At 40.9% G+C, this 19,911-nt stretch overlaps 1 protein-coding gene across 1 annotated transcript in view; it reads right to left on the reverse strand.

Annotated features, from left to right (window-relative positions):
* Positions 1 to 19,911, reverse strand: part of CADPS (calcium dependent secretion activator) — a gene marked incomplete at its 5' end in the record, with an annotated part of 515,169 nt that overhangs the window by 76,358 nt on the left and 418,900 nt on the right. Inside the window, 3 exons of the mRNA XM_019626511.1 lie at positions 9,756 to 9,839; positions 10,725 to 10,799; positions 17,884 to 18,031. Coding sequence (XP_019482056.1) covers positions 9,756 to 9,839; positions 10,725 to 10,799; positions 17,884 to 18,031 — 307 coding nt within the window. The remainder of the gene's footprint in view (positions 1 to 9,755; positions 9,840 to 10,724; positions 10,800 to 17,883; positions 18,032 to 19,911) is intronic.

Raw genomic sequence — 19,911 nt, forward strand, 5'->3', positions numbered from 1 at the left:
CGGCAGCCAGCCTTGGTTCATGGCTTGGCCTCTCAAGGCACCTCCAAACACGTCACGGGCGGCAGCCATCTGCAGACTGCTTTGTGGCTCCTGCCGGGTGGTTCCAAGTGGGGCATGGGCTGCAGCTGAACTTGACCTGCAGGGGATCCCCTCCCAGGTGGCCTTGGGGCTGAAGCACCCAGCGACCAGCTTCAAAATGAGCTGGAGCATCACCCAGCCACCTCCCAGGATGACACACCCAGAGGGCAGACTGGACAGGCGCCAGAGCCCTGCTGAGGCAGATCCTGGTCTGTAGGGTCAGCCCCTGAACAACTCTTCCACTATAATCATGCCCAGTCCTCACAACCAATGAGCACGAGGGTCAGTCCCTCCCACTGACATGGAAACAGCAACCAAGGCTCAGCTACAAGAGGAGGGCACAGCAGCTCAAGTGACCAGGAAGACTGGTAGTTATAAAATAGCCATGAGCAGGGGTCGGCAAACTGCGGCTTGGGAGCCACATGTGGCTCTTCGTTTGTCGACCCGTGGAAGAGCCAATCCTGTCCCTCACAACAATTTAAAAATTATTCGAGAGCCATAAGTATATTTTTACATAATCACCATTATGTGAGCAATATCCTGTAAAAATTTTATAAATGAAACTATGATAGTTTTATTTTCATTTTCAATTTTACTTCAGAGCCATAGTTCACCAACCAGAGTTTGCTGACCCCTGGCGGCTCTTCCGTCTCAAAAGTTTGCCGACCCCGGTCATGTGGATGTAAAGTAAAGCAAAAGTAAAGTAAAGTAAACTGAATCACTAATGTGGTAATAACTACGTATAGTGCCGGGTGGGTACTAGTCTAGTCAAGAGGCTCACTTCTTATATTATATAAATGTCTAACCACTATGCGTACACCTGAAATTAACATAAAGTAATATTAAATGTCAACTGTAATTGAAAAATTAAAAAAGGGGAAAGGTAAAGGGAAATAAGAGGCTCAAATTTCCAGATATAAAACAAGTCATGGGGATGCAATTTACATCATTGGTAATATAGTCAATAATATTGTGATAGCATGGTATGGTGTCAGATGGTTGCTGGACTTATGGTGATCACTTTTTTAGCATAGGGAATATAATCAATAATATAGTAATAACTAGGTATAGTGCCAGGTGGGTATTGTTGAATAACTATGATGTACACCTGAAACTAATATAATATTGTATGTTACTATATTTTAATAAAAATCTTAAAAAAATATAAAAGAAGGTAAAAATAAATGCAATATAAACAAAATAATTACATTCTAGGTAGACATGGTTGCCTGCTGAGGTGCTGAGCCTAAGGCCTGCTCACTCTTTCTTTCTCTCTCTCTCTTACACATGAAGAGTTGAAATTATAGATAAGTGTGAGAGATAAGCACTCAATGGAAACTTTCTGCTTGATATAAGGATAAGAATGAAAAGAAAATTAAAAAGCAAATAACCTTCTCACAATGTGATTGTTGTTATTCAGTGCTGAGTTGTAGCAGCTGACATGTTCTTAGGTACCATGTGGTACATATCCTAGGCTTGGAAAACTCTCAGTGATATACTAATAAAAAGGATGTGGAGAAGGAGAGGAAGAAGGAGAAAGAGAAGGAAGGTAGTGTTGGTCAATTTCGGTGGTGCAAACACTTTGACCATGGTCAATTTCAAGCTACCAATGTGACATCACTAAATGCGGAGATGGGAAGAGATGCAGCTAATTGGCTCTTAACAGCTGGTAGGCACTGAGCAGACACCAGCACAACACTGGAAACACTGGACCAGAACATCTCAGAAGTAGTTCCTGCTGTATGCACTCTGGATAGTAACTTCCAGATAACAAAGATAAGGTCTTCAAAAAAAACCTTTTTATATCTACAACTGTAGCTCAATAATGTACATATAGCAGTTGTTTAAGATGTGGTGGCTGATAGAGTAACTGTCTGTAATACTCAGGACTCGGTGACATAACCACTGTAATAACCACAATAATACCAATATTAATAAGTATTGAACAATTACCCCATTCAGGGTATATAACATTTTCTCATTTAATTCTAACAATAGCACATAATACAGGTCTTATTATTATTCCCATTTTATAGGTCAGTAAATTGAGGTCAGTGCTTAATTAACTTGTCCAAGATTATACTTTAGTAAACGGCATAACTAGACAAACATATATTGAAATAAACCTGCTTCAACCTAAAATATGCTTTGAGAATGGGATATTCAATTCTGGTTGAGCAAATATTTTGATTAGTTAAGAGATATTCTAGAGGCTATGTATGAATGAAAAATTCTTGAAGAAATAGAACACTAAATGATCGAAATACACTAAACTTAATAGAAAATATGTTTGGTGAATCAAAATTTTGAATGTAAGAATGTGCTGAAATAGACGTTATAAGAGAATTTTGGGTGGGTCTATTACAGATTACAGTTTGGGTTGTTTCGGACAAATGATTGCTATGCTAAGGACTGAACAGGTGAGAAAATTGTTGGTTACAAACACCAGGGTCATTTATATCTTCTTACAAGTTTAAGTTGAAGGTAAGGCATGGAATGACTATTTATGGAGCACCTGCAACATGTCAAATACCATGCAAGGCCTACTGCTCACTTGATTTCTAATTGTCCCATCAGCTCTCTGAAGTAGGCGTCAGCATTCACACTCTACAGATGAAGAAACTGAGGCTTGCAAATGGTCAATCGCTTGCCCATGTTTCGGTTAGTCTGGGCTTCACAATCACGTCGCTCCCTCTAACTTTTTAGTGGTAAGCTTCCACTGCATGTGGTTCAGAGGTCAGGTCAGAATCTCTAACTTTTGATTTCAGAACAATTATTTCCTGTTTGAAGTCACATACCTGTTCATTAGGCATTTCTTTCATAGCTCACATTGCTGTGACCTGGTCGTTCAGCACCTCACAGTCTGAAGAAGAAACTGTGTTTGTCTTACGTTTACTTTGACTGATAATCATCTGTCTACCAAAGAATATTAAGGGAAATGGTTAACTTTGGATGCTTATTTATTTCTACTGAAAAGCTGCTGAAGGGCTGCTTTGGACAGCAGGTATGTTCATTGTCAACTGTGTTTTCAAGGCATGAGCTGGAAATGAGGATGATGTCCTACTAGGTGATAAAATTATCTGTCACAGGCCCCAAAGTGAATGTCAAGTTCTGAAACATTGGGGAGCGGCTGATGAAAGAAGTTGGTAGGAGACATGGCAGCTCAGCGCTTTCTAGTTCTGAACGTTTCAGGGCAGTGTTTTTGTTGGTCCTTGGAAACAAAATACATAAGACAAAATAAACCTTGCCTTCCAACGGTGGCTCAAGGTTTCAAAATCAGAAGACCACAAACCCAACCCTGACTTATAACAGGTAGCCAGCCCCTCTGGGACCTTTCTCAACTTCTCCAGCTGAATCAATGTTGATAATGTCCCTGCGTAAACCCCTAAGTTCCATAACCACAGGTGAGCTACTTCCTGACGAGGCTCCCGACTAGCTCTTTGACCCAATCCCTGTCATTTCCTCCTTTGGCTCTGACCTTTCCCTGAGTCACAATGAACTTCCAGTTCTCAAATTGTTCTTGAGCTTCCCTTTCTTCTCCATGTCTCTGGACCTTGGGACACTCTTTGTTCTCTTCTTTGCCAGGTGAAGTTTTCCGTATCCATTAGGCTTTGGCTCAAATGTCATTTCCTTCATGGCCTCCCAGATGAGGCTGGGTTTTTTGTGGGCGATGGTCCCCTTTGCATCAGCCACTTCTTCCTCTGAACAACTGCCACACTTGTGAATTACTTGTTGAGCGTGTATCTCCCTCACACTAAGTGGCATTGTTCCTCTTATTCACTGCTCAGCCCCCAGTGCCTAGCACATAACAGGTGCTCAATAAACACGTGTTGAATGAAGGACAAATATGAAACTGAAGATTATCTGGAAAGCACAAAGGCAGTGGGGGATTTTGAGTGTCTATTTCTTCGGTGTTGTTGCAAAACGGATTGACTGGTAGGTAAATTATTTATAAAATATTTTTGCTGTTCATTGCTAAAAACGATGACTCTTCCCCTTAGGAATGACATCAGTTAGTAGATGGATCCTGGAAGAGCCATTAACTGACTTCATTTATGGGTTTCTGTGCTTCTATGGGAATGACATTCTGGTATTAATAAAGGAGTAAATCAAAGGTGGAGTCTTAGTAACTGTGTGACTTTGGAAACTACTCAACTCCCCTATCTGTACAATGGGGATAATAATGTTCCTGTTGCATAGGTTGACTGTGAGGCTCAGATGGGAAAGTGCATGTGGTCACTTAGCACAGTGACTGTCACATAGTATGTGGCCAATAAACAGCTACTACTACCCTGGTTGGCACCTAAACTCTGAAATGTAGAAGTGAACTGACTTGAATCACATGAATTCAGCATTGGTCACTTGATGATGTTACCCTCTGACGATGGCACAAGACCTCGCTCTCTACACCATCATCACCAGCCCACTCTGTAGAAACCTATCTCTCCCGTGCTGGGCATTGGAAACCTGAAGCCAAAGCAATGAAATGCCATCAGAGATGACAGTAACAGACTATTATGAACACTCACCCTGCTCTAACATCTGAACCGCTCCCCAACCAAAATGTTGTGTGGACAGAAGTGAATTTCCTTGATCCAGCTCTGACTTTCGACCAAGGTGACATGACATCGAGAGTTCTGCACAAAAGCAGTCTCTGCTGCTCATTGATGTATGCTTACACCAGCCCTGGCTGTGGATTCTAGCAAGAAGCATGCCTACTTTGTTTCATTTGTAAGTGGCAAAACCATTTCATTTTGCTGACAAAAGGAAAAAAAGTGTGAATGAGGGTGAATTGAGACCTAGGAGATTGGACAATACAATAGCGTTCGGGCCCCTGACAACCCTAAAATGGGCTTTATCGTCCCTGTCCCAAGGGGCTGCCATGTTATACTGTGACCATCTCAAATGGATTTGGTTGATGGGGGATGCTGGGTGATTTCTAGGGGACTTCAGATGATTCGATGTAATTGTTCTAGTGCCAGGGGTGGTGGTGGTCCCCTCCTCTATCTTCACTCCTCCTTAGAGGCTCCAGAGTTTAGAGGGAGGGTGGACACTGGTGGAACTGAAGGGCTTAACCTCTGTGAACCTCAGTTTCATCGTCTGCAGAAGAGTGTTGTTGGAATGGCATTGTTCAGAGGATTTACTGAGAAAAATCTATTTAAAGCACCTACTTAGCCCTGTGCCAGGCACTTAGCAAGTGCTTAAAGAATAGGAGCTGTAGCTCTCGGAGCTATTTTAGACTTCAGAATTCATCTAATATAACTGGCATTGTAGTACGCTGAAGGGGATTAAAAGCCAAGGTGTGGTCTCGTGTTCCAGGCCATAGCTCCTGGGTGAGGGCAGAGCTGGGGTCCAATCCCGGGCCTCCCCCCGCCAGCTGCCTGTCTTGCCATATTCCACTGACTCTTGGGACTCATTTAGCTCAGCTGAGCTCCTCAGTACATCACCGTTCTTGAGCCTTCCACCTTTGCCCCCTCCAATCGAGTGTCCACCTCCAACAGCTACTCAATCCCTAAATCCTGTTCATGTTATCTCCAAAATATCCAGCAAAAATTCCTCCTGCTTTCCTGCCTCATGACCATTGTAGTTGTTCTGTCCAGAAGATTCTCCCCTCCTATTTACCCATTGTTGGCCCCTTTAATTTTCAAATCACGTGTCTCCCCCTCAGAGAGACGTCCTAGCTGAAGTAACGCCACCCCATTTCCGCCCCCCATCTCTCTCTCTCTCTCTCCCTCCCCCTCTCCCCCTCTATCTCGACCTCTCCCCCTCTACCTCTCTGTCTCTATGTCTCTCTATCTCTATCTCTATCATCTCTCTCTCTCTCTCTATCTCTAGCTCTGACTCTATCTCTATCTCTATCTGTTTCTCTGTCTCTTCAGTTGGTGGCCTGTACAGAGCTTCCCCTACCTTATAATTTTCTTTCCGTTTTTATTGTCTGTCTCCTTTCCTAATCTCCAAAAGGACATAGGCCTCATGTCCCTAATACCTAGCACAATACATGACACAGGTGCTCAGTCAGTATACGTTGAGTGGGTGAATAAATGAATGAATGAAAGAATGGGTTCCAGAAACAGCCTATTTGTTAACACCTGGACAGAGCCAAGGAAAGAGTTTTTAACCTGCTGTGAGAGGGACCTGGGCACCTGCTTGTCCCCCTTCTTGGCCTCCTAAAAGAACAGCACAAATCTACCTACAAAGAGGGATTCTTGCAAGCAGGCAACCCACACAAAAGCACATCTTGCAGGCAGGGGAAATGGGCGGATAGTTGCTAATTGCGACTTCCAACTGGGCTGATCTTTCCAAAGTTCCAAAGGCGCCTGCCTCCATAAATCCCAGGCTGCTACTGCTGCTGAGGCTGGGGAGGGGGGGAGGGGTGCGCTTGGGCGCCTCTCGGGCTGGCACGAAGAAGCCACATCTCATCCTCCCTCCTCCCCCCAGCTCCTCTCCAAGAGAGGAAGCAATGCAGATGGAGATGAGAAATAAATATTCCTGCCTGCTCTGTGCCACTGCAGACGTTTTCCAAAATGTCTGGCTTGGACCATGAAATCAAGCCCACCCAGGAAAGGAGGCGCTCAGCGGGAGAAAGAGGGGGAAAGGGTGGCATATTTGTCGATACTTGTCAGCTTTCTGGGGGGCAGAGCACATGGCTCATACTTGGCAGCCATGCTGAGGTGGGGACGTGGTAAGTGCACAGTAATACTTGAAGAATTGAATCAGAAATGGGAGCGGAGTGAAGAAAATCCTGCCAGGATGTCAGCACTCTCTACACGCCTTTGTCCAGGGTCCCAGGACTCACATCTGGTTCTCTCATCATTGATTTCAAGGCTCTTTCCACCATCCCTGCTGCCTCTGCACAACCCCTCACCTCCACTCCACTCCAGGGGAATCAACACAACTGGGCTCCAGGAAGTTTTCAGAAGCCCTTTGAAATTTGGGCAGGAGCTCAGAATCCACGTGTGGAGATATTCCTGCCACCTCTAAGCACAGCTCATGGTCTTCAATACTGAATACCAGCAGGAGATGAGAACACAGGCTGCAAATGATAAGTGGGTGCTTTTGGCCTGGGGGTGGCCAAGTGTGGGGGAGAAGTGTCACTAAGGAGGGGAAGCTACAGGCCGAGCAACAGGCACTGAAGTGTTCTGCAGTGGCGGGGATTTCACTAGGCATGCAGCGTGGCTGCAAAATGTCTCAGAAAAGAGAGATGAGAGCATGAGAATTTCAGCTTGAAAACTCTTGCATAGGCTATGCTAGGTCTTCTTTGTTTCAAAGCTCCTGTGAGAATCTCCCTGTTGCTGCCACTACACCACCTTTCACGAGTCCTCTTGGTAAGTCAGTAATTAGGGTGGGGTCCTTGGTAGATTGAATTATGCTCAGTAAATTGCAGAGAAACTTTGGTGGTTTTCACTGGTTTCAGTCCAGTGTAGTAAAAATCATTGCTCAAAATGAAGTCTCAAAGAAAGCGATATCTTTTGTGGGTGTCAGGGGACCGTTTTCCAGAAATATTGCATTTAATTCTGCCTCTTTCTATCATTTCCATGACTTTGCTGAGGAATGAAAGATTATCTAATATTTCCCACTCATGTGCCCTGAATCCTTCTTTATGAATCTTCCCCACTCATTTGCCCATCTGCCTTCTAGTGCCAGGCAAGTGCCAGCTAAATCCTACTCTCTTCAGGAAGCAGTTCAGTGGTGGGGGTGTAGCTGGTAGAAAACCTGGGTTGCTATCCTCACTCTGCCCATTGCTGTGACCTTAGACAAATTACTCCCCCTCTCTGGGCCTTGGGTTTTTTTGTTTGTCAAAGGATAGGTTGGGTTGACTAGGTTTCCTTTCAGCTGTGACACATGGGTGGTTCTACACTTTGAGTGAAATCAGATAGAATTCCTATCATCACCATCCTATTCCCATCCTCCTTCCCCAATAAATTCCAGGGATTGTGGTCATCACACTTGGTGAGACTGAGTTCAATCTTCATACCTGGGAAGATCAGAACTACATATTAAAATAAGCTTGGCATAAAGATATGTGCATGCGATCTAAAATTGTTTTAAGTATTTTCTGTCTACATTTCCCTCCATTTCCAGGAAATCTAATGTATGGGTTAGGGAAAGACCAAAGTTGGGCATGTTTGGAAAGAACATGTGTGCATGTATGTCTGCAGTATATAATAACCATATTAGGTATTTTTCATTAATAATAGCTGCCATATATCAAGGGCTACTATGTACTAGGACTATGCTAAGCTCTTTCACTTATAAGATTGTCCTCACAATAGCTCATTAAGGAAGACGCTATTTATTCACCATTCTCTTACCACATTGGTAGTCGACTGCAACACACACACACACTCACGCGCACACACACACACACAAACAGCAAAATGACATAACAGCACACCTCCCTAAGATGAAAACCAAAACTAAAACAAAACTCAGACAGGATGAGACACCTACTCAAGATCATACAGCTGGTTAATACGGGTAATGAGATCTGAACCCAATTTTGTTGGATTCCAAAGATGATGATGTACTACCCTCTTCCCTGTGCTGGGCCTTGTCTTGGCATTCAACGCCCTTCTAGAAACGCTTCACACAGCAAGGCTACTTTAAAGACCTTCAGATAGTGGCTCCTAAGTTGATTGCTCTTCCTGTGATCAGAAGAAAATCACTGGTCTCAGAGCCAGGAAGAACCTTGTCATCAGAAACGGCAAGAAAGCACGTGGCTGCAGTGCCTGCCTCGCACAGGAAGGGTGGGAGAACCAGGTCCCCAAAGCAGTCCATGTACAATGACCATCTCCATTGATCATTTACCCACAGAGAATTAGGCTGGGCTTCTGCCCACCACCGAACTTACTTCTATGGCCTTGCCCAATTCTGGCACAGAATTAGAGCCTCTCAGCCTTTGTACAGACTCGATCACCTTTACCAGAGTGTCCCCAAACCCAGGAAGGTCTGCAAATGAACAAAACGACCAGGAGGGGGCCACAAGAAACTGGCAAGTCCATGTTTGGGCTATGGGGACCTCCCTGGCAGCCCTAGCAGACCATTTAAGTGCACACATGCGGGCCCAGTGCTGATGACCATCCACTTCATAAAGAAAGCCCTGGAATCCAGACTTCTCAGTGAATTCTCCTGATTTTTAAAGGTGGGCAACTAATTCAGTTAAGAAAAGGGTACCCGATGCAGCAAGGACCAAATGAAACATACTTACAACCTCTACCTGACCTGAGGGTCTCCATTTGCAACCTCCAAAATTAATTTTCATCATTTACAGATGAAGAAATGGTAGCTCAGAAACATTAAGTGATTTGCCCAAGATAGTTAAGGTGGGCTCAAGCCGGTAACTCTCTTTGGATACAAACATAGAGAGACATATGTGCGTGTGTGTACATACCTACACACACACACACACACACACACACACACATTGCATAGGAGATGAAATAGAAATGGTTTTGTATTACGTGCTGTTATGAAATGTCCTGTTTATTTCCCCAGTGTTATTATTATACACTGGTAGTTGACTATAGTTAACATACATACACAAGCCCAAACCAAAATGACACAGCAGCGCCCCTCCCCTATGCCAGTTCATTGACATTTATCAGGTCGTTTTCATATCCATTTGAATGATTCCATATTTCCGTCACAAAAATAACAATGTAAAGCTCTTTACTTACGGTAAATGACAAAAAAGAAGAAAACAAAGTCCCTTCGTCATATCTGGATAATTTTGCCAGGACTCCTTCCAAGATAGTAACAAACTAGTAAAACAGCAAAAAAAGAAAAAGAATTATTATTTCAAACTAGAATTGTTCATAATGAAGAGCGACATTCCCCGACCACACAGAGACCAACATGGAGCTCTCTGCTTCCTTTGCACTCTTTGATTTCAGCCTTTGGGGAAGGAATAGACTGCCTTTACATAGAAATATTTGACTTATCCGGCTTTCTCTTCATTATTATGTGATTGCAAATAGAGAGTGTTACAGAAGTGCAAAGTGACAAAATATTATTGAGTTGCATATAGCATGCGATAATATTAAATGCACTTTTCAAAATCCAAAACTGCGCAAAGCCGTTTTTACGTTACATATTAGCACTACATTTAATCTAATCTATTTTTATTTGTATTTTATCAGTAATTTGGGGAAAACAGAAGTTTAGCACTGGCAAATATAAATGTCTTCCCATTCAACATTACTTAGTTAAAATTCTATAATTCATGAGGGTGACTGAAATAGCTTTATCTGACTTTTATGTTTTATTATGACTCTCACTGCATGTGAAACTAGAGAAAAGGGGGTTTTCACGATGGCAGAATTCCTTATTACCGTTTAACTTTCTGTATTTAAAAATCGAACTTTGTCAGTGCTGAAAAACAAAACAAACATTTTCTGCATAACCTAATGCAATGTTGGGGGGACCAATTCTTATTAAGGTAACATATGCCGCTTCATCAATTCATCTTCACAGACTCACAATCATCAGAAAAATAATTCGGAGCTGAGGCAGGGTGACGTACAATCTTGTTTCCTGAGAAATGTGAGTATCCAGCTCAACTTTTTAACGTGTTACATTTTAATGGAAATGCAGACATAACAAAGCAGCGTTCAAAATGAAACATTTCACCTAAAGTTGAAGGTTACCTTTGCAACCAAGAGTGTTATCATTTCTTTAACAGTTTCTTCAATTAGTTCGTCTATTTTTGAATGGTATTGATGCTAAAGAACACAGAAAGACAAATATTAGTATGTTTGGGAGGTGATGGCATTGCATCAGTCAGTAATTTTTAGACAACGTAATTTATAAATAAAGCCTGGCCTGCTATTTCCCAGTCTATTTCCACAGTCCCAGAGCAGCTGTAAGAGCCTGTCTCCATGTCCTTGATGAAGAGATCCGAAGCTCTTAAAAAAATTATGAGGCGTACTGTTCCTCACCCAAGCCTTCTGATGACTTTGATATATGTAGAGACATACATACATTTACAAATACCTTGCATGGAGGGCTTAACGGCCTAGCAGTACGTTGATCTGGGTCTTACAAAGCAAAATACCACAATAATTTAATTCAGGGGATGAAAAATTACCTTTGGAAAAACTGGTGAGAGATGTGGCTTAGAGAATAGAATCCTTCCAAAGGGAATTTGACCAAAATTGTTCTAAGACCTTCGGATATTTTGGGGTAATGCCTGAGAGGCCCCCAGTTCTATCTCAAGGTGTTGACTCAGCGCTGAAGCAAAGGGTCATTTTCTGAATCCTTGTGGCTGCCGCTCATTTTCTCCATTTGTTGATAAGCAGACCCAGGTTTAGAGCCTCTACTGAGACTGCTGCTAAGTTTTTCAGTTTCTCTAACTGCTGCTGCCGGTTATTAATTTAAATCGCAATGCGAAAACAAACCCCCACATAAACAAAAATCTGCTGTAAATGCCAAGAGAAAAGAAAAAGGGATTTCAACAGAAAATATTGTATGCCAGCTCCTTGACATTTATTAGATCATTTTAGTATCCATTTGAATTATTCCATGTTTCCTTAATAAAAAATAACAATGCAAAACATTGCTATTTGGAAAGGAGGATGCACTTACCCACTCTTTAGCAAACTTTCAGGATGATTAATTAGAAATAGGAAAAAGAAAAGCAACAGTGCAAATAAAAATTAGGACGAAAGGATACATGAGAAGACAAAAATTAAGCAAACCATCCAGAAAGCTATGAAAACATACAGAAATAGTAAGCCACAGTAATATGGTTTGATATTCTGATAACCAGCAATCAGAATTATTGAAAGTGAGGAAATGAATTAGGTGAATTCATTTAAAGTCATGGGGGAACTTTGATTTTAATTGGAAGACCTAAATGAAGTCCTAGCACGAAGTTGGTGAGTGAGTTACATTGCCTAAAAAAATATAGTTTGGTTTCTTCATCTGTCTGTAAAAAACCAGATAATACTACCACCCAGGACCAGTGGGGGAGGTGGGGAAGGCAGTACAAATTGCTGATTTTGGAAACGGAATGACACAAACCCTGCATAGAGATATTTAGCGTCTGTTGTTGTTGTTATTATTATTACTATTATTATTATTGTTAAAAAAACAGGGCCAAGTCCTTTCTTGGCAACCCTTCTCTCAGCCTCATAGTCCTATTTTGAAGATCAAGTGAAAGTCTCGATATGAAAACATTTTGTCAACAAATACCTTCAATTCCAATGTTATTTGTTCAAGTTCATAAAGTAGAAGCTAAGGGTAGGGAGAGATGGTCTTATTGCTCAGCCATCTCATTTTAGTTTCCTTTTAGTTGATTAGGGAAAAAACAAGAAAGCAAACAGCCCATGTTGTATAGTCCTGATAAACAGAACCCATGTTGGCTCTATTGCTAAGTTCACAAAAGGATTTACTCTTAAATGGCATAAACCTGAAGCGAAATGCAAAAACTATCTGCAGAATTCTGTGCTAGAAACACAAAAAAAGATGTCAGAGCAAAGGAATTCAGGAATATTGACAGGGCTCCAAATTCATTTTTAGGTCTTGAGATAAGATCCAGGATCACATGCTTACTTTCCCTCCTCATGTGACTGCCTCCCTCTGCTAGATTTTCTTCAGATTGCTATAAATGATTCACATTTATTAAATTAATTATGAGCGTTAACTAACTCAGAAAAGCTAGTTGTAGGCAAAATAATACAATATGAAATATTAAGTGAGGGGCTTCTAACCAAGCAAAGACCATCACTGAAAACAGAAATGTTCTCTTGAAAATCTTAGCTGAAAAGGCCATCAGAGCCAAGAGCAAGCGATTTCTATGCATCAAGTAAGAAAGATTTGGACAAGAATTGTTCTGAGGAGTTAACAATGTCATTCTTTCTCAAAAGACAAACAAGCTTTTTCTTCAGAAGTGGGGGAACCTCACACCTTTTCATTTTCTAAGGAACCCAAACTAAATGGAGAGATGGTGGTTTATCAGAACCTCTTCTCACTTTCAATTTTTCCATAACAAACTTGACCCTGACTTCTCTCCAGATGCTTTCACTGTCTCTTCCTTTCACTCTATGAATATTTTGATCTCCACATTTGTTTTATTCTGCTTGTAAAAGAAGTGTTTTGATGTGATTATTCTGCCTCTTACTTCCAGAGTAAACTTGAGCATGTCAATCTCTGTTGGTCTATTTCCTCATCTCTTCAACGGGGCTGGAATTATCCCTGTTGTGAATATAGAAATCATATTCACCTAACCAAGTAATGAAACAATGCACGGAAACATGGTGTAGAAACTTAGAAGTGCTATGTGGCAGTATTACTACTACTATAGCTAATGAGTAGCATGGTGGTTACATGTGTGTATACATTTCTCTAAAACCTGTATACTTTATTATATGTAAACTATAATTTCAATGAAATGAAACTTACTTGGGGAGAGATAGTAGGGCAGGGTAATATCTACTCTGCTTATCATGTGGTAAAGGGGTATGTATCAAAGCAGCTCCGATTCCTATACAAGTAATTACAAAATATATGGATTTATTTTACCAGATTCTTCTGAGACTTATTTGATTAATTTGCTTTTCTGGAGCCATAGTGAGCACTCTGCTTTTTCCTGGGAGATAAATTGTGCCATGCAGATGTGGAGCTCTGTGAAGGGGTACATATACTACCAGGGAATCTTGGAATTAACATCCCCTAGCAAGATTATCTTGTCACAAAATTTCTTGCAGTTGGATAAACTATCCAATTTTCTCTGCAATTCTCTCTGCATCCCAGTATAAGTAAAGAGAGGGATCTTTCCTATTTTTGCGTTTTCCATCCTTCTGCTCACCTTCTTGGATTGGAATAAATAATAATAATAATAATAATAATAATAATAATAATGTTATATTTTGGGGCACTAGGTCATGATGATAGCAAGGGAACTAATAATCTTCAATGGCATGGGAAGTTTGGAGAGTTCACTTGTGTTTCTGAAGAGCTAAGTTGCTGCAAATTTACAATTACTTTGTGAAAATCATTCCACTTGACTTCCTGTGCTGCACATTTTGCCTTGTCATGGAACAGATTGTGTGTATGTTGTCTTTCTGTTAAGACCATCTGACCTTGGAAATGAGATGAAAACACACTAGACCAAGTGAGAAACTATTTAATACACAATTTCCTCTCTATTGGTGCTTCACAAATTTTAATGAAAAAATAAATATTTAAGATGGAAAAGTATGGTTAACAAATGTTTCAACAGCTGCCTTTAGATGATACTTTACCCCAGTGATGAAATTCAGGAAGTGATCTTAAAATTGGAGACTATTGTATCACCTCCAGTATCTAGTCTAAAATACTTTGAGGGTGTTGGAATGCAGGTGGAAGCAGGTATTAGTAACTAGATCTATAATATGAGCTTAATATCAAATACTCACAAAGGGAAAACTCCAAAAAAAAATATTAGACTTCTATCTATTCTTTCAATTTCAACACCTTTCCAGTCATCCTTAGCCAATATCATTTTAATGGTTCAGTTTTACTTTGGAGGTGAATACTCCCATTCTACAAAGTAAGAAGAGTTAATAAGAAAGTATTTGCATGAGACCTCCCATTGAAGTCCCAGAGCAAGGTCCCTCAGAGAACTTTTAATTTTTCATCATATATCTCCAACTGGGTCTTTAGTTTGGCCTAACAAAGTTTACAGGTCCCCTGAAGTTGTATAGTAAAATTGTGTGAAAATAGTTTTTCCTGGGAAATGGCTCCTTAAATTTCATCAGATTTTCAGTTGGGGTCTATGACAACACCCTCCCCCCGATGCCAAAACACACTATTCTCCCCAAACCCCAATTCACAAAGAAAAAAGTTAAGATCAGAGTGACTTGGTTTGTTTGGAAATATTATTTAGCTGTCTAACCAGGTATATATGGGAGCTCTTTAAACATTTGAGTCAATCTGAAGAGGAGCATTAAAAGCTGCTGAGGAGAAAGGGAGGTCAGTTCTAGTATAACAACACTTCTCCACCCTAGGGTGGTGTTATCCTTGTGAGCCTCACTTAAAACGAACATCTCAAGAAGCTCTGAGGGATAATAGACAAACTGGACTTCATAAAACATAAATAAACTTGTGTGCTTTAAAGAATTAGTACCAAAAAAGTGAAAAAGGCAAACTACGGAACGCGAGAAAATAGTTGCAAATCATATATATAATAATGGTCTATTATCCAGAATATACAAAGACTCTTAAAGTAAATAATAAAGGGACAACCCAATTTTAAAAATAAGCCAAGAATTTGAATAGACATTTTTTTTCAAAGAATATATACAAATGGTCAAAACGCACACGAAAAGATGGCCGACATCACTGCAAATCAAAACCACAATGAGATCCCACTAGGATGACTATAATTTTAAAAAGACAGATAATAAAATTGCCTGAGATGTGGAGAAATAAGATTTCTCATACATTGATAAGAATATAAAATAGTATAGCCACTTCAAAAAACTGTTTGGCAGTTCCTCAAAGAGTTATATATAGAGTGACAGTATGACCCAGCAATTTCACTCCTAGGGGAGTTGACATCCAAGAGAGCTGAAAGCATAGGTCCACATGAAAACTTGTACACAAATGTTTACAGTAGCATTACCCACTCAGATGCCCATTAGCTGCTGAATTGATAAACAAAATGTGGTATATACATGTAATAGAATATTATTTAGCTATAAAAAGGAATGAAGTACTGATGCATGCTACAACATGGAAGAATCTTGACATGAATGAAACAAGTCACATAAGGCCACATTTTAGTATACGCCCTGTATACGAAATGCTCAAATTGGCAAGTCGTTAGAAGCAGGAAGTAGAGTGGTGGTTACCTGGAGCTGGGGAGGGTGGGCTGGAGAATTACTACTAAGGGGTCTGGGTTTCCTTTTAGGATGATAAAAATGACCTACAATTGATTGTGATGATGAACTTTGTGAATATACTAAAAACTATTGAATTGCATTCTTTAAAAGAGTGAATTTTATGTGAATTGTATCTCAATTAAAAAAGAAAACAAAACAAAACAAGCTCCAAGGGGAGAAAAATTCAGGAGGGATAGGATTCTGAAAATCAGCCAAGACTCTTAGAGATACCCCCAAATAGGTTTTTTTAAAGTAGGCTCTGTGAAACCTAAGAGATGGTTCAGAGTCCCCCAAAGAAGTGTGGGTGAGGAGGAGGTGGGCAGTATAAAAATGCAGAAGTGGGGGGGGGGACATGGTCCCCTCGCTCTGGGCTCCCTCTTCCTTGGTCCCCTGTCCCCCACTTCATCCAGAGCAGCTTTAATTTTATCTGTTTCACATGCTGGTCGCGATGCTTTCTGAAGAACCGATTGATTCTGTAGCTAAACACAGCCTGCATAAAACTAGAATAGTGCTATTATTTTACAGATGAAGAAACTAAGGTCTAAAAAGGCTAAGTGACTTGGCCAGCTCCAGTTTGCAGCACAGCCAGGGCCTGACACCCAACCTAAGCCTTCCTCCAGAGCCTGTCCTGCGTGCCTGAGTGCTTCTCCTTAACTCATGTTTGGACACTGAGCCTCCACACCAGTGGGTCTCAAAATGTGGTCTCCACACCAGCCAGCAGCACCAGGACCACCAGGGAACTTGTCAGAATGGCAAATGCTTGGACCACACCCCAGACCTATCGGAAACTGTTGGAGTGAGACCCATGAAGCTGGGTTTTAAGAAGCTCTCTAGATAAGTCTGATGCACATTGAAATCTGAGAACCACTGCTCCAGATCATTCACAGGCAGCAAATGCATCTGGGAAAGAGAACCCCTTGCATTTGACCCCAGTGCCTAGAACATAGCCCCCAGAGAAAGGTCCCCAACAAGAAAATCAGTCAGGAGCGGAGGCTCATCGGTTGTGGTTGAGGAAGCTAATTTGGAGGGGAAAGAAGGTTAAAGATGGTCTTGCCAGGGAGGGCATACAACCAACCCACATGTAAAAAAATGGAAGGTGCTGAAAGAGAAAATAAATAACGAAGAAGGAACAAATATAATTTTGTAAAATTAAATTATACTGAGCATGTAGGGCTGGTATCGAAAGATCTGATTTAGGAGCAATTTATGCCAATTGGCAACAACATGAGAGTTGCCAGAAATGTTTCTGAATTAATTCTAAATTGGTATATGAATATCTAGCTGGCTTAAGGCCATCAGAGAAAAATGATCATGATAGTCTTTAATCAAGCCCACGTTGCTGTTTCTTTCTCCTTTACATTTTAAATACCACTTTGGAATTGGAAACTTAGCAAAGGACTAAACTTTTGGTCAGGGAAGATTCAGAATCAAGTCAATCTAAGGAAAATGAAAGCCTGCGATTTCTTGGAAATTCAGAGCCTGCTCCTGGGGACTGTGGAGCAGGGGGATCGAACATTATATATCCTGAGAGATGGCTTGATGTAAAAATGAGAGCGCTCCTGCTGTCCAGATGTTCTAAGTGATAAAATGCACTTCAAATGTGAAAATAACTTGCATTCTGGCAAACAGATTTGCTGGAGACACCCGCCTAATAAATAAGATCATCAGACATCGTTTCACTTAAAGAAACTTTATGGCCACCATGACTCCAGCCAGGAACCATTTCCAAGTGAGCGGCATGCTCATCAACCCATGCCTTAGACATTTACTTGACAGACACCAACCATTCATCTGTGGCTTAATCCACACAATGTTAAGAGTATATTTCTGAAACGAGCAGACTGGTGTAGATGGAAGGAATTTGTGAAGTTTTCTTCTACATGATCAATGGCGGGGGGGGGGGGGGAAGATTTGTATTTTTATTTAATTTATTTTTTTTTACCTCTTGGCCCATTTCCATGCTGCAAAGTTTTGTTGATTGAGCTTTGGCATCAACCATAACATTAAACATGGTGCATATTGACTGTGGGACTCGAAAATCTGTTGATCGACTGGTTTTTTGCAGCTTAACTTCAAATGCAATCCTGGTTCTATTAAAACAAAGTAGGAAAAGACCAATTCAGCATTCAGATGGCAGCAGGTGGAGGAGACATTTTGTGAGTGGTCAGTGAAAAAGAAAATTGAAGGCTGTAATCAGTTTCATGCGACAATGACTTCACATGTGTTCTTTTAAAAATGACTTTCCCAACTAAGGAAGGCCTATTCAGGGAGACAGCTACGTAAACCCTTCCTTTCTCAGCAGCACACAGAACACCTGTAGCTCGGCGTATTTCTGTCTATAGTTTACATGCTATGGAGAACCCTAATTGCAGGAGAATGAATGAATTAACAAAAACCCAATTACAGCATTATAGCATATGTAAGTTCTCTCACATTGGCAACTGCCTACCTTGAATCACTTCATTAAAAAACCCAAAAACAAAAAAGCAGCTTCCAATCTTCAAAATCTCATGGTGGGGAAAAATCTTAAATGACATTTATTGTTTTTTTTTTCTTTCTGGTTTTGAAAGAGACTGAAGTAAAAAAAAATCTAACAAGCTTATTATATTGCTTTAAAGACTAAAAAAATAAGATGGCTACCTTTGGGGAGGAGAGTGAAATTAGGAGAAGTGGTAATGGGGGACTTCCACTATATTTGTTTGTTTTGCAATGTCAGTGTATTACTTTGCAATAAGAACATATTATTTCCATACATAAAAATGTCCCTAATATACTTACCAGTTCAAGAATTGTGTAATGGTGGAAACTTAACGTGACATAATTTTGACTCAGGTCAAATGACCCAGCAATGTGCTAACCATTTACGGGGAAAACCCAGTTCAACATGGCCAGCTGGTAACACAGGTGTGAGATCTAATCCTTGATATCAGCATCATAAAGGGGACTAGTTATATTTTAAAAGATTTTGAGAAGTGGGTCACGTTGTCACACCTCTTTAAAGAAAAGCACCTGATTAGTGAGTGGTTTTATTAAAGGTCCTTTCGTCCAATGCATCTTTTCAGCATTGCTCACTATCAGGTTCTGGAGATCATCAGTCACCAGGAAAGCATCACTTTAAGAAGCATTTGTAGCAGTTTTCTAACAGTGCATAGGGGGACCACACAGCTAGTTAGCTCAGGAAAGGATGCCAGCTTGCTAACACACCCTGGGTGCATGCAGGGAAGCCAAGTATAATTTCTAAGGTTGGAAGCCCAGCTCTTAAGAAAACAACTTTAAAAACCCAAAAAAAACCCCAAAAAACAAAAAAAACCCCTTAAAACACTCCTATACATTACATGATATCATTAAAGATAAATGTATCTAGGTTTCTAAAGACTCTGTGCACTGAAGTAGCTTTCTAATCATGCTGATCACTTTAAGCTATGCTGCAAATACATCATTTTCTGGTTTTGGGAAAAGGGGGCCTGTTGGGGACTGAGTTGGACTGGTCCTGGTGCTGATCTTCTTAGGCTCAAATGCCAGTTCTGGTCCAATTTGCGAAATGGAAATGCTAAGTCGCTCTCTTACAATGAAGTAATCGTCTTTTGTTTTCACAGGAGAACTGTCCAAGCTCTTACTTAGAGTGTGGGGCTGTGAGAAGAGGAAGCCAAATGCAAAATTAATATGACTGAAAGGGCTCTATGGGACCAAAAAGCCTGAATGGAGAGATCACTTAATCCAAGCAACCCTCCTTGAAGGCAGAGTAAGGGTGCCTTGTTTTGCGTGGAGCACAGTCCCTGATACAGACTAAGATTAGAGACTCTGTAAAGTCCATCAAATGAGTGATTTAAATTCCTTAGAAACTGGGAAATGAGGAGTGCTTGACTGACCTCTTTGAGTGGCATGTTTACATCTACGGAATCACGTCCTTACTATGTTGTCCTTCCAGAACCAGGGCCATTTATTCTGTCCCAAAGAAGAACTCAAAGGT

The sequence above is a fragment of the Hipposideros armiger genome, unplaced genomic scaffold, assembly GCF_001890085.2.
Source record: "Hipposideros armiger isolate ML-2016 unplaced genomic scaffold, ASM189008v1 scaffold_681, whole genome shotgun sequence".
In the NCBI taxonomy this organism is placed as follows: domain Eukaryota; kingdom Metazoa; phylum Chordata; class Mammalia; order Chiroptera; family Hipposideridae; genus Hipposideros; species Hipposideros armiger.